Consider the following 12,077-nt stretch of genomic DNA (forward strand, 5'->3'; position numbering starts at 1 on the left):
CTGTGTGTGTCTGTGTGTGAGTGTGTTTGTGTGTGTGTGTTTGTGTTCCTCGACGCGTGACAATATCTGCCAATAAGTTGAACAAAAACAGGGTTCAAGTGGAACAAAAGCAGGAGGGGGACGGACGACATGTTATGAACTCCGTTTTTTACTGCGAAATTTTGGCCTGGGAGAAGTCACCCCATCCTAAGTTTCTCTTCACCTACCCGTGAAGTATGCTTGAGGGCTTGACTAGACAACCCGATTGCGCCCATTACACGGCATAAAGAGAGCACCGTTCAACCCGGCCGATTCCGCGGCTGACGTCACGCGTCCAAGGGAAGTAATTTTCGAGCGGGCTGCATTGACTCGGCCAAGAATGCAAACTTTCTTCGATTAAAGACATTGTAGCATGTCTAAAGTCTTCGGACTTGTGTTATCAAGCTGTCAAAATCACCAAGTAACTTTTAAGTATAGTTTCAGTTACATGATAACTCATTCTAAGGAACAGATTTTGAGAGCCACAACCCGACAGCTGCCCTTTAACAGGCAGCTTACTCAGACAGTTCAAAAGTTGAGTTCAAGCCCTTAAAGTAGAATTAAAGTTGCCAATTTGACATTTCATACTTATTTCCTAATTTGCAGAAGAGTGAACTTGTCAAAATTAAGGATCACACTTAAACTCTTCTTTTCACCTGTGTGAACATTCTCGAATATCACTGTAACTATCAAATAATGTTGAAAAAGATGCCAAGTGGTCATACAGAATACACAAGAACATGTATTCACAAAAGGGATTTGAAGAGGGTCAACCTGTTTACTGAAGCAGTGGATGAAAACTACAAGCTGACTCCTTCAGCCAAAGCACTTCTTTCACACCCATATCCACCCCCACCCCTGTACTCCTTGAATAAATGCACAAACAAGACATAAAAAGTCAGTGTGACAGCGAAAAGTGTCGACTGTCTTGAGATTCTCAGTGCTGGCTCCACTTGATGGACTTGATGTCCACTCCCTCCTGTACCATCTCCCACAGTGGGCTGAAATGAGAAAAACAAACTGAAAATATTTCTCAGGGTATAAGGGTAAACTGATCATGCCAGACAAACTATCTCCATTGCGCAAAACCCTTCTTTGAACAACTTCAATGTATACGAAAGAAAACCAAACAGCCTATGCTTAGAGATCAACAACTGAACAAAAATTGGAACAAAGTATGAACTTATCTAACATCTGACAGCTTCTCAGTAGCATCCGTGAGCTTACCTCATTTCTCTCAAGCGCTTGACGTGCTTGATGCACCTTTCTGCAGTGTAGTCAATCTCCTCCTCTGTGGTGAACCGCCCAATGCCAAACCTAAGACAACAAGAAATTCCTCCGAGGTAGGAAAAACACCCCCGTTGGTCAAAGGGAAATAACCATTCTCACTGCCACCAACTGAGAAGGTTATTTCCCTTTGACCATTAATATGTGCCTCTATAAGTCCTTGTAGAATCTTAATCCACCAATAACTCCCTAACCGTGTTTGACTGGTCCCAATTTTTGTAAGGACCGTCTCAGGAATGTATAGAACCTGTTCACCAAGTTTGGTGACGATCGGTCCGTTCATTCTTGAGATCTATATGCGAACACAAACACACACCCAAACAAACAAACAAACACATCGAGCGAATCCTATACACACCCCTATACCGGGGGTGTAATAAAACATCCACTTTAAAGAGCAGCTACAGGACCAATACACAAACACACAATCATTGCAAATGCTTGATTTTACATGACCGTCAAATTGTCTGTCTGACAAAATAAATACACACCATGAACATTGGGAACACTCTTCTCTTCTTCATTGTTGGCAAAAAGAAACGCCCACTTCAGAATTATCAGGACAGCAGACGGCAGAAGTTCTCAATCCCTCCTCCCCACTCCGCCCACCCACACTACATAACAAGAAGGGCAAAGCCCATACGACTCACATGCTTGACCTTGACCTTTACATGACCTTGACCTTCAGGGTCAAGGTCAAATAACTAAACCTAGCAATGACATACACTAAGAACTGCTTTACACATTTTTCCTACCAAAATACATGTGACCTTGACCCAAGGTCAAGGTCATCCAAGGTCATGCAACACAAAGCTGTTAATTCAAGACATAGGAAGTACAATGGTGCTTATTGGCTCTTTCTACCATGAGATATGGTCACTTTTAGTGGTTCACTACCTTATTCTGGTCACATTTCATAAGGGTCAAAGTGACCTTGACCTTGATCATATGTGACCAAATGTGTCTCATGATGAAAGCATAACATGTTTGTTTGTTTGTTTGTTTATTTGTTGCTTAACGTCCAGCCGACTACGCAGAGCCATATCAGGACGAGGAAGGGGGGGATGAAGGGGGCCACTTGTCAAGTGATTCCTGTTTACAAATGCACTAACCCATTACTTGTGTCCCAGCAGGCTTTAGTAAAACTAAATTAATACCTACTGGAAGATTACCAGTTTCCAGTATGTTAAAATAGGCTTAACCTATCTACTGCTGGACTTACATCAGAACACTAACAGATTAAACTAGACATGAATCGCGAGACAAGCGGCAAGAGAAGAGATTTTTGGAAAAAATACAGGTGAATGAGCAAGAAGGCAGAAAAAGGAAAAGAATTCATGAAGAAAAAGAGAGCATGACAGGAAAGAGGAACCAAAAATCTACCTAACAGCAAACTAGAAAGCTCCTGCGGTTCCAAAAACAGGAGGGGCCTTTAATTTCATAACCGCAGTGCCCCACTGCGGGAAGCATAACATGTGCCCCACATAATTTTTAAGTTTGAAACAGTTATCTTCCATAGTTCAGGGTCAAGGTCACTTCAAAATATGTATACAATCCAACTTTGAAGAGCTCCTGTGACCTTGACCTTGAAGCAAGGTAAACCAAACTGGTATCAAAAGATGGGGCTTACTTTGCCCTATATATCATATATAGGTGAGGTATTCAATCTCAAAAACTTCAGAGAAAATGGGAAAAATAGCTATTTTTTAGACAACATTTATGGCCCCTGCGACCTTGACCTTGAAGCAAGGTCAAGATGCTATGTATGTTTTTTGGGGCCTTGTCATCATACACCATCTTGCCAAATTTGGTACTGATAGACTGAATAGTGTCCAAGAAATATCCAACGTTAAAGTTTTCCGGACGTCCGGACGGACGGACGGACGACTCGGGTGAGTTCATAGACTCACTTTTGCTTCGCATGTGAGTCAAAAATGCCAAAGCTCCCCAAAGGGTGAGTTACAGTGTGCCACGTGCAGCTTCAGCTGTGGGGTTGTTTTTATTGTAACTTCATAAAAACAGGTGAAAAACAAGAAGCTAGCAAACTTTTTATGTTTTTTAAGAAAGCAGAAACCAGTGTCTAGTTTCCCTTTAATTCCCACCTCAGATGGCTAGTATAAACTGACATCTCATCTCAGGTGTGTCACCTGCAGGTGTACCCATGCTTCTCACCTGATGGAGGAATGGGCAAGGTCTTCATCGGCACCAATAGCTCTCAGCACATAGGACGGCTCCAGGGATGCTGACGTGCAGGCACTGCAACATGATGCAGTGGTTGTTGATATTGCTGTCTGAGCATTACCATCAATTAACAACGCACACACAGCTAAGATGAGCAAATACCAGTATAAAGGACGGCAGGGAGATGGAGAAAAGGTTGGGCAATCTTGACTGGTTTATGGGAAACATCGTCTCTAACACTGCACTTGAACTTTCTACAAACACACACACTCAGATGCACACATGGTCATTGAGGTGAAGTATTTTACCTGCCAGATGAAAGAGCCACATCTTTTAATGCCATCAGAAGACTCTCCCCTTCCACATAGGCAAATGACAGATTCACACAGCCTGGAACAAAGAACACAAAAGAAAACGTGAGAAAAATTCATGATCCACTGCACCAAGAGTTTAACATTATTGTCATTGTCAGTATCTGACTTCTTAGCGACAGCATTCCGTTAAAAAACCAGACAACGAATTCTAACTCTAAAAGGACCAAACCTACTTGTCTTTTGATGCCAAAGCAGCACAATTTCCTACAATGGAACCCCTCCCCCCCCCCCCCCCCCCCCCCCCCCCCCCCCCCCTTTAGAGACCTCTGAAAATTGTTAACAAATCGTAAAAAAGAGCGAGGCTGAAAATGAGGACAAATGTACAGAGGTTATGAAGAGAAAAAAGGGTCTTAAAAGGGCGGGAGTCACATATCGGGGGGGGGGGGGGGGGGGGGGAAGGGGGGGGGGGGGGGGGGGTTGGTTGGTTGGTTTCCACTGTAAACATTTCCCTAGATTTTGGTTGGAGGAGAGAGACAGTGAGTTCCCTTGAGGTTTTGTTGATACATGAACCGATGACCAAAAAACACAAGGCACTTACCTGGATACATGTGATCCTTATCACCATTCCTGATGACACTGGGACACTCAGCCATGATACGATTCACCAGACGGTTCGACAGCATTTCTATATGCTTGGAGTCATACTGCACATAGCAAAACAATGTCAATGACAGAAGTTACGAAGCAGGACACATATATATATCTAACACTCCTCTGGTAAAATGCAGGTTGAAATCTGTTCCTTGACTTTACACTTTTGACCCCAAGATGTTGAATCAGGAAATGTGCATCTTTGTGCACGAGTCCTGAAACAGCAATGTCGGATTCTGGGGCTTCAAAACGTATGCTGCTGCACGTTTCTTTGGTCGATAAAGTCTGCTGTTAATCTTCTAGCTTTTTTCTTGAATTGACAACATTCCCTGAGAGCTGCAAGCAAGTCTAGAAAAGATCAGAAAACACACACACCTCCATCTCTTTGCCAGCCACCTCACAAGCAGCACCCAGGCCCACCACTAGCGGGGTGGGAACAGTCCCACTGCGCATCCCTCTCTCCTGCCCCCCTCCACTCTGTGGGGGCTCCACTCGCACACGTGGGCGTCTACGCACGTACAGCACGCCAACACCTGAAACAATATACCAGTAGTGTCATTCTAAATAGAATGTATTTAGACAGAATCCCCTAATGCAAAAGAACATCAGCCACCCCTGGAACTTTTTATTTATTCTTTTTCAATTACTTTAAATGCAATATCTAGGAGAGTAATAATTATACCGCCAAAAGAGAATTCAGCTGTTCACGTAGCAGGGGACATAACGTTATACATATATAGATTTACAAAATGATTTGGAAATCCTTTTTCTCCTTGAAAAATATGGCACACATCAAATTATTTGTACCTCAAATTCACACACACACACACATGCATGCATGCACACACACACAAACCTAAACACTTACACCCTCAAGAATTAAGCAATAAACTGTGCAAGGTTTCTATTTTTAAATGGTACGATCAAGCCCAGAAAGTGCACCTTTGGGTCCGTAAATCTTGTGTCCACTGATGGATAAGAGATCAATGTTCATGCTGTTCACGTCGACTGGGACCTTGCCCACTGCCTGTGCGGCATCTGTGTGAAAGAACACCTTCTTGGAGCGACACAGCTTGCCTGAGGGGGAAAAACAAGATACCAGGTAAGGCATTGGGTCATTGATACACAAGAGAGAGAGAGAGAGAGAGAGAGACAGAGAGAGACAGAGAGAGACAGAGAGAGAGAGAGAGAGAGAGAGAGAGAGAGAGAGAGACAGAGAGAGACAGAGAGAGACAGAGAGAGAGAGAGAAACTCAGAAGATTTATTGTACGACACAGACAGTGAGAGACACAGAGAGAGAGTGGGAGAGACAGAGAGAGACGTACACATGTAAACACACCAATGCAGGCACACAGACACACACATGCATGCACAGATTGGAAAACCAACAGACAGACAGACGGACACATACACAGTAACACACACACAAACATGCACTTGCAACCTTACATACAAACACTCACAGAAAAGTATCAGCAAGCAACACTAAATGAATGAATGCATTACTCACCAATTTCTTCGACAGGCTGTCGCACACCAATCTCATTGTTGACAAACATGACGGAGACAAGTGATGTGTCTGGTCGCATAGCATCTTCTAGCTCCTGTACAGTAATAAAAGTAATGATTAACACAGCCCTTATTGACAAATACACAGGCAGGTGCACACACACACTGCCTGCTTGTGCAATTTGTCTCTTTTATCAGTCTGGATTCTCTCCAACCCCTCCCTCCTCCTTATGTTTCCATTTATCCTTACCACCCCCCTCTTCTCAAACACACCCCCCCGTCCCCTTCCCTGCACAAGTGCCTCCTCCTTTGCCCCGCCACATCTTTGTTCCAGATCTTTGTGACTCTTGCTCACATGGAGACAAACGTACCTTCATGTCAATAAGGCCATTGGTCTGTACTGGCAGGTATGTGACATCAAACCCTTCATTTTCCAGTACTCGGCCAGAGTCCAGCACACACTTGTGCTCCTAGCACAGACAAAAGTGAAGAATGGCAGTTTCAACTTCATACAAAAGACAAGAAAAAGATTAATCCTAGTCATTGTCAAACAAACTGACATAAACATAGACAAACATAGACACACAGACACATAAACACTCACACACACACACACACAGAAACACACACACAGAGAAACACACACGCACACACACACACAAACACAATCTTATTTTCAAGCTTCTAATCTGTGATTTTACTCTACCACTGCTTTCAAGTTATGAAAGACATTATTGTTTATAATTTGCCAGCTACTTTCCTTCATAAATGATGAGATTGAATCTGGTACAAACATTTTATATACATTTACATGTACAAACATTTGAAGAGGTAACAAATCTTACTGTCTGTGTGGTGATGACATGTTTCTTCTTTGCCTTGTAAAACCTTGCAACACCTTTCACCGCAATGTTGTTGGACTCTGTGGCTCCACTTGTGAAGATGATTTCTTTGGGGTCTGCTCCAATCAACTTGGCAACTTGCTGCAAATAGCAAAGCAAGCATACACACAGTTAATAAATGTGGCAGGGTGATGCAGTAGTCTCCCTTTCACGGCAGTTAATCTGCATTCACGGAGCGTGAGCAAAAGTTAATAATACAGTAACTCTACATTTTTGGTACGTCGGTAGACACCCGTGAGATGTGGAGAGGTGTTTTTGATAGGACCTGGTATGCTCTTGAGTGTTTTGTACAATTGGTTACAAAAAAAAAAGAGGCATCTCTTCTCAGCACAATCAAACAGACTTCTAAAAAAAACTGTCATGCTAGCAAGACTTTTTTTTAAATGAACTAGCAGCAACACCTTCTTCAAACAAACCTCTTATCTCTGCAGTGAATAACAATTTTGCATACACACTTTTATTGTAACTGCACTTTATTTTAACCTTTATGTTAATGCCTGTAATACTATTCCTGGTTTCGGCACGGTTGGCCTAGTGGTAAGGCGTCCGCCCCGTGATCGGGAGGTCGTGGGTTCGAACCCCGGCCGGGTCATACCTAAGACTTTAAAATTGGCAATCTAGTGGCTGCTCCGCCTGGCGTCTGGCATTATGGGGTTAGTGCTAGGACTGGTTGGTCCGGTGTCAGAATAATGTGACTGGGTGAGACATGAAGCCTGTGCTGCGACTTCTGTTTCGGCACGGTTGGCCTAGTGGTAAGGCGTCCGCCCCATGATCGGGAGGTCGTGGGTTCGAACCCCGGCCGGGTCATACCTAAGACTTTAAAATTGGCAATCTAGTGGCTGCTCCGCCTGGCGTCTGGCATTATGGGGTTAGTGCTAGGACTGGTTGGTCCGGTGTCAGAATAATGTGACTGGGTGAGACATGAAGCCTGTGCTGCGACTTCTGTCTTGTGTGTGGCGCACGTTATATGTCAAAGCAGCACTGCCCTGATATGGCCCTTCGTGGTCGGCTGGGCGTTAAACAAACAAACAAACAACAAATTCCTGGTTTACACATTCTGCATAAATGAGAAATACAGGTTGTGCATACATTCATTATTTATTCAATCATTGGCAAAGCGTCAGAGATGATGTTTTTCCGCCCTGAGTAATAATTACATTTTGTACTCTCTCACTGATAAAACAGTTATTAACTTTTTGTCATTGTTGTTTGTTAAAACAAACAAACCATCTTACCACTCTTGCTGTTTCCATTGCTGCTTCGCTTTCCCAGCCATAGGCATGTGTTCTGGAGTGAGGGTTCCCATAATGTGTTACCAAATATGGCAGCATTTTATCCAGTACCCTTGGATCCTAAAAATCAAGAGAAAAAAATGCATTTTTGTAAGCATTCTGGAAAACATTCACTGAAAAAAATCTGTAATAAAATAATACAGCTAAATTAAGACATTTTTGCAGCTTTTTTCAACACTCGTCTGTTGGCATTTTAAAGACGAGACAGCTGTTACATGTGCTGTTATCATGAAGACAAATGCTGGCAGTTGTCTGGAAGCCTGAATACCACAACGGTGTTAACCTCTGCAACCACTGTTGTCTTTCCACTATACAGGGCATACCTTAACTTTTGGAGACACAGGCCAGCCGGGATGGTAACTTTGGGAAATGAACCAGTTCAGACACAAAAGGGTGGGGGGGAGGGGCTGGGGGGGGACTGTGCCTGACCAATATTTTGAGGTCGCAAACTGGGCAGGTAAGTGACACGATTTCAACTGGCGTTGATCCGGTGAGCAGGTGGCAAAGGTTACGTTCGCCCTGCTATTTATAATTCAAGAATTTACTTACTGCCGTGACTAATTAATGAACATAAATAGTACAGAGAGTGTGTGTCTGTCTGTGTGTGTGTGCATGCACACGTGTCTGTCTCTCTATAGATCTGGGTGCTTGCGTCTGCATGAGCTTGTCTGCTTATCTGAATGCATTATGTCAGAACAGAATTCTTCCTTTTTTTTTTTTAATACTACCAATACTGACCAGTGGAGTTGTTGCTTGGGCATCCAAGTAGACTGGTCGTATGTCCTTTTCAGGCATATCTTTCCTCATTGCCTCTTCCACTCCAGCTGCAAAATACCATAACTGTTTGTAAGCATGCAACCTTACAAAACATAGATTGCTCTCAGTTTGAGTGCACTTATGCAACTTGCGCGAAGAATAGTATAAAAAGCCTGACAAGATGCCAGCTGGGAAAGACTATATTCATCACTGACCGCAGCCCAGTTGACAATCATATCACCGCTATTTTGCATGTGAAAATAAACCTGACAGTCATTCATACTATCACTGTGACATAATTTGTGTGTGTGGTATGTAACGGGCTAGTGAAATTTGTGCTGGGCTAGCGAGTTTCTTGCCGTTACTAGCCCAGCTGGCAAGTTAATTTTGTTAGATTTGGCCATCCCTGAAAGTAATAGGCACGTATGTGCCATTAGTAGATGTACATTTCACAACACTACACACACTGCTCAAGCAGACGCAAACTGCAGAGGGTCATATGCTTGGTGCATGGTCATGACAGTTGCAGGTGGAAACAATGTACTGTAGGTAATATTATTGCCGACCAACCTATTTTCTCCTCCTTTCCTTTCTTACCATACTAAGCCTACTATTGCCGCCACCCCGTGTTTACATGAAAAATCACACAGAAGAGTCAAACCATACAGTATGATACACACAATTGTTCACTGAAGTTCAGAACCGAAAGTTCAATCCTTGTTAAAAATCGTTTTGTAACTAGTGCAACATGTATTCAAACAATTGATGTTGATAACTTGTGATAGAGACTCTCACATTGTTTGGAAGAGCATTATTTATCTGTTTAGCTAATAGAGAATACTACATGGCTTGCTGTGTCGTACCAGATTTACACGAGTTGTTTTTTTAAATATTGAACTGCGAGCGAAAGCGAGCTGTTCACTATTTGAAAAAGCAACGAGTGTAAATCTGGTACGAAACAGCAAGCCATGTAGTATTCTGTTTATCCTACATACTGTACTTACGTGTATTTTACTGAAAATGTCCTGCAGTCGAGGCAGCTAAATTGAAGACGCTTGTTTTGGAACCTCGATCTCTTCTAAAGCCTCGTGCAATCTATTACGTCAAAGTAAAGAAACCTCACTCTGAAAGTGTGGCGTGACGTGTTGGTTCTAAAAATTTATCGAAGGTAATTAGCGAGCGCAATTTATTTGTCTATAATGACGTTTGTCTCGGTGACTTTGGCACCATAAGCAGTGGAAAAACAGGTCCCTGCCAGACTTGCTTGACATGACCTCATTTACATGATATACACACGTGTGATGTGAACGATTATTATCTCATGGGTGTCTTTTTCACGTATGTAGGATAATCATTTTTATTCTACATACGTGAGAGAGACACCCGTGAGATAATAATCGTTCAAATCACACGTGTGTATATCATGTAAATGAGGTCATGTCAAGCAAGTCTGGCAGGGACCTGTTTTTCCACTGCTTATGATGCCAAAGTCACCGAGACAAACGTCATTATAGAAACAAAAATTGCGCTAGCTAATTAGGCCTACCCTCCATGAATCTTTAGAACCTACAGGTCACGCCACACTTTCAGAGTGACGTTGTTTTGCTTTGACGTAATAGATTGCACGAGGCTTTAGAAGAGATCGAGGTTCCAAAACAAGCGTCTTCAATTTAGCTGCCTCGACTGCAGGACATTTTCAGTAAAATACACGTAAGTACAGTATGTAGGATAAACAGAATACTATATATATAGTAGTAGTAGTAGTAGTATATAGGGGCGGCTATATTTGTTAGCCGAAGGCCGCGAGGCCTTATTGGTGCCCCTTCTTTGTCAGATACTTTGCATGCCTAAATCCCTATTCTTTCAATGCTTTTAATCAAAGTCGTAAAAAAGGTTAAGAAATTTTGGAGAATTGTCCAAGAAGTTTTTGAAGGCGTCTACTGTGGGTGCGAATTTTATGTTAGCGGGTAGTGCATTCCAATTGTTAGCAACTCTTTGAGAAAACGAAAACTTGCGCTTGTTGGTCTTACAGTGTTGAACAAAGATTTTTCCGTGGCTGTTTCTGGTGTTGTCTGTCTGCTTGAATGTGAATATTTTGTGCATGTCAATGTCATCCACCCCATTTATAATTCTATATGTTTGTATTAGGTCACCCCTTGTCCTCCTTCCCTTCAGAGAGTGGAGGTCTAGGTATTTGAGTCTGTCCGCGTAAGACTTATCCCGGCACTCCTTTAGAATTTTAGTTGCTCGACGCTGCACCCTCTCAATTGTCTGAGACTGTCTCTTGAGGAATGGGCTCCACACCACATTTGCATATTCCACCAGTGGTCTCACAAAGGCTTTGTATAGCTTTAAGAAGGTGTCCTTGTCAAGAAATGAGAACGTTCGTTTGATGATTCCAATCCTCTGATTAGCTTTTGACACAACTCCTCGAATATGCGGGTCGAATGACAAATTGCTGTCGAAAACAACACCGATGTCCTTTTCCTCATCACATACATTTATTTTTTCAATAGCATCATTGACAGTCATCACGTAGTCATATTTGGGATTCTTTTTACCAGAATGCAGATATATGGTTTGCTGTTTCGTACCAGATTTACACTCGTTGCTTTTTCAAATAGTGAACAGATCGCTTTCGCTAGCAGTTCAATATTTAAAAAAAAAACCTCGTGTAAATCTGGTACGACACAGCAAGCCATGTACTGATGTAGTATTCTCTATATCCGCCATGTTAAAAGATGGGCGCTTTTGGTTTTAGTTTTATTAAAAGGGGTAATAGTGTAACCAATCACATGACATCAAAGGCACAATTTTTGAAACTTTATTTGATCAATATAAACAACACTCAAGAATCACAGTGTTGACTGCTATCTGCTGATTCCAACAACACTTCCATTTTTCGGTAAGAATGACCCCCTGCGCAGTAGCCTACTTGGAGTACAGTTACACAAGACGACTAGTCGACAAGGCAGCATAAATACCTGCACCATTTTTTGCAGCTTGCTTGTCAGTAGCTTGTGTTATGACACTGCGAAAAACAAGACGCACTGTCCCCAATACTCGGGTACACGATCTACTCGCTGACGAAAACATGTTTGTTGCAAATGCGTCTTTAGTTTGGTTTCATCAAGCCTCCATCATGCTTTTTCTTGCTCAATGAGAGT

The 12,077-nt window shown here is 42.6% G+C and overlaps 1 protein-coding gene across 2 annotated transcripts; it reads right to left on the bottom strand.

The window, feature by feature from the left end:
• Nucleotides 1–281: 281 nt before the first annotated feature.
• On the bottom strand, nt 282–12,064 carry LOC138967240 (cysteine desulfurase-like). 2 transcript variants are annotated; one of them, XM_070339772.1, is made up of 13 exons: nt 11,901–12,064; nt 8,893–8,978; nt 8,098–8,214; nt 6,806–6,943; nt 6,332–6,430; nt 5,962–6,055; nt 5,394–5,528; nt 4,827–4,984; nt 4,399–4,504; nt 3,795–3,876; nt 3,478–3,561; nt 1,246–1,335; nt 282–1,019 (listed from the first exon to the last, which is right to left on the bottom strand). In XM_070339772.1, exons 1-13 carry the CDS (start codon nt 12,004–12,006, stop codon nt 956–958), a joined length of 1,359 nt encoding a protein of 452 aa, XP_070195873.1. In that variant the 5' UTR covers nt 12,007–12,064; the 3' UTR covers nt 282–955. The 2 variants fall into 2 exon arrangements, with proteins under 2 accessions (XP_070195873.1, XP_070195867.1); XM_070339766.1 differs by having other exon boundaries at nt 283–1,019; nt 11,895–12,064.
• Between the last annotated feature and the right edge of the window lie 13 nt (nt 12,065–12,077).

Source organism: Littorina saxatilis, linkage group LG1 (assembly GCF_037325665.1).
Source record: "Littorina saxatilis isolate snail1 linkage group LG1, US_GU_Lsax_2.0, whole genome shotgun sequence".
In the NCBI taxonomy this organism is placed as follows: Eukaryota; Metazoa; Mollusca; class Gastropoda; order Littorinimorpha; family Littorinidae; genus Littorina; species Littorina saxatilis.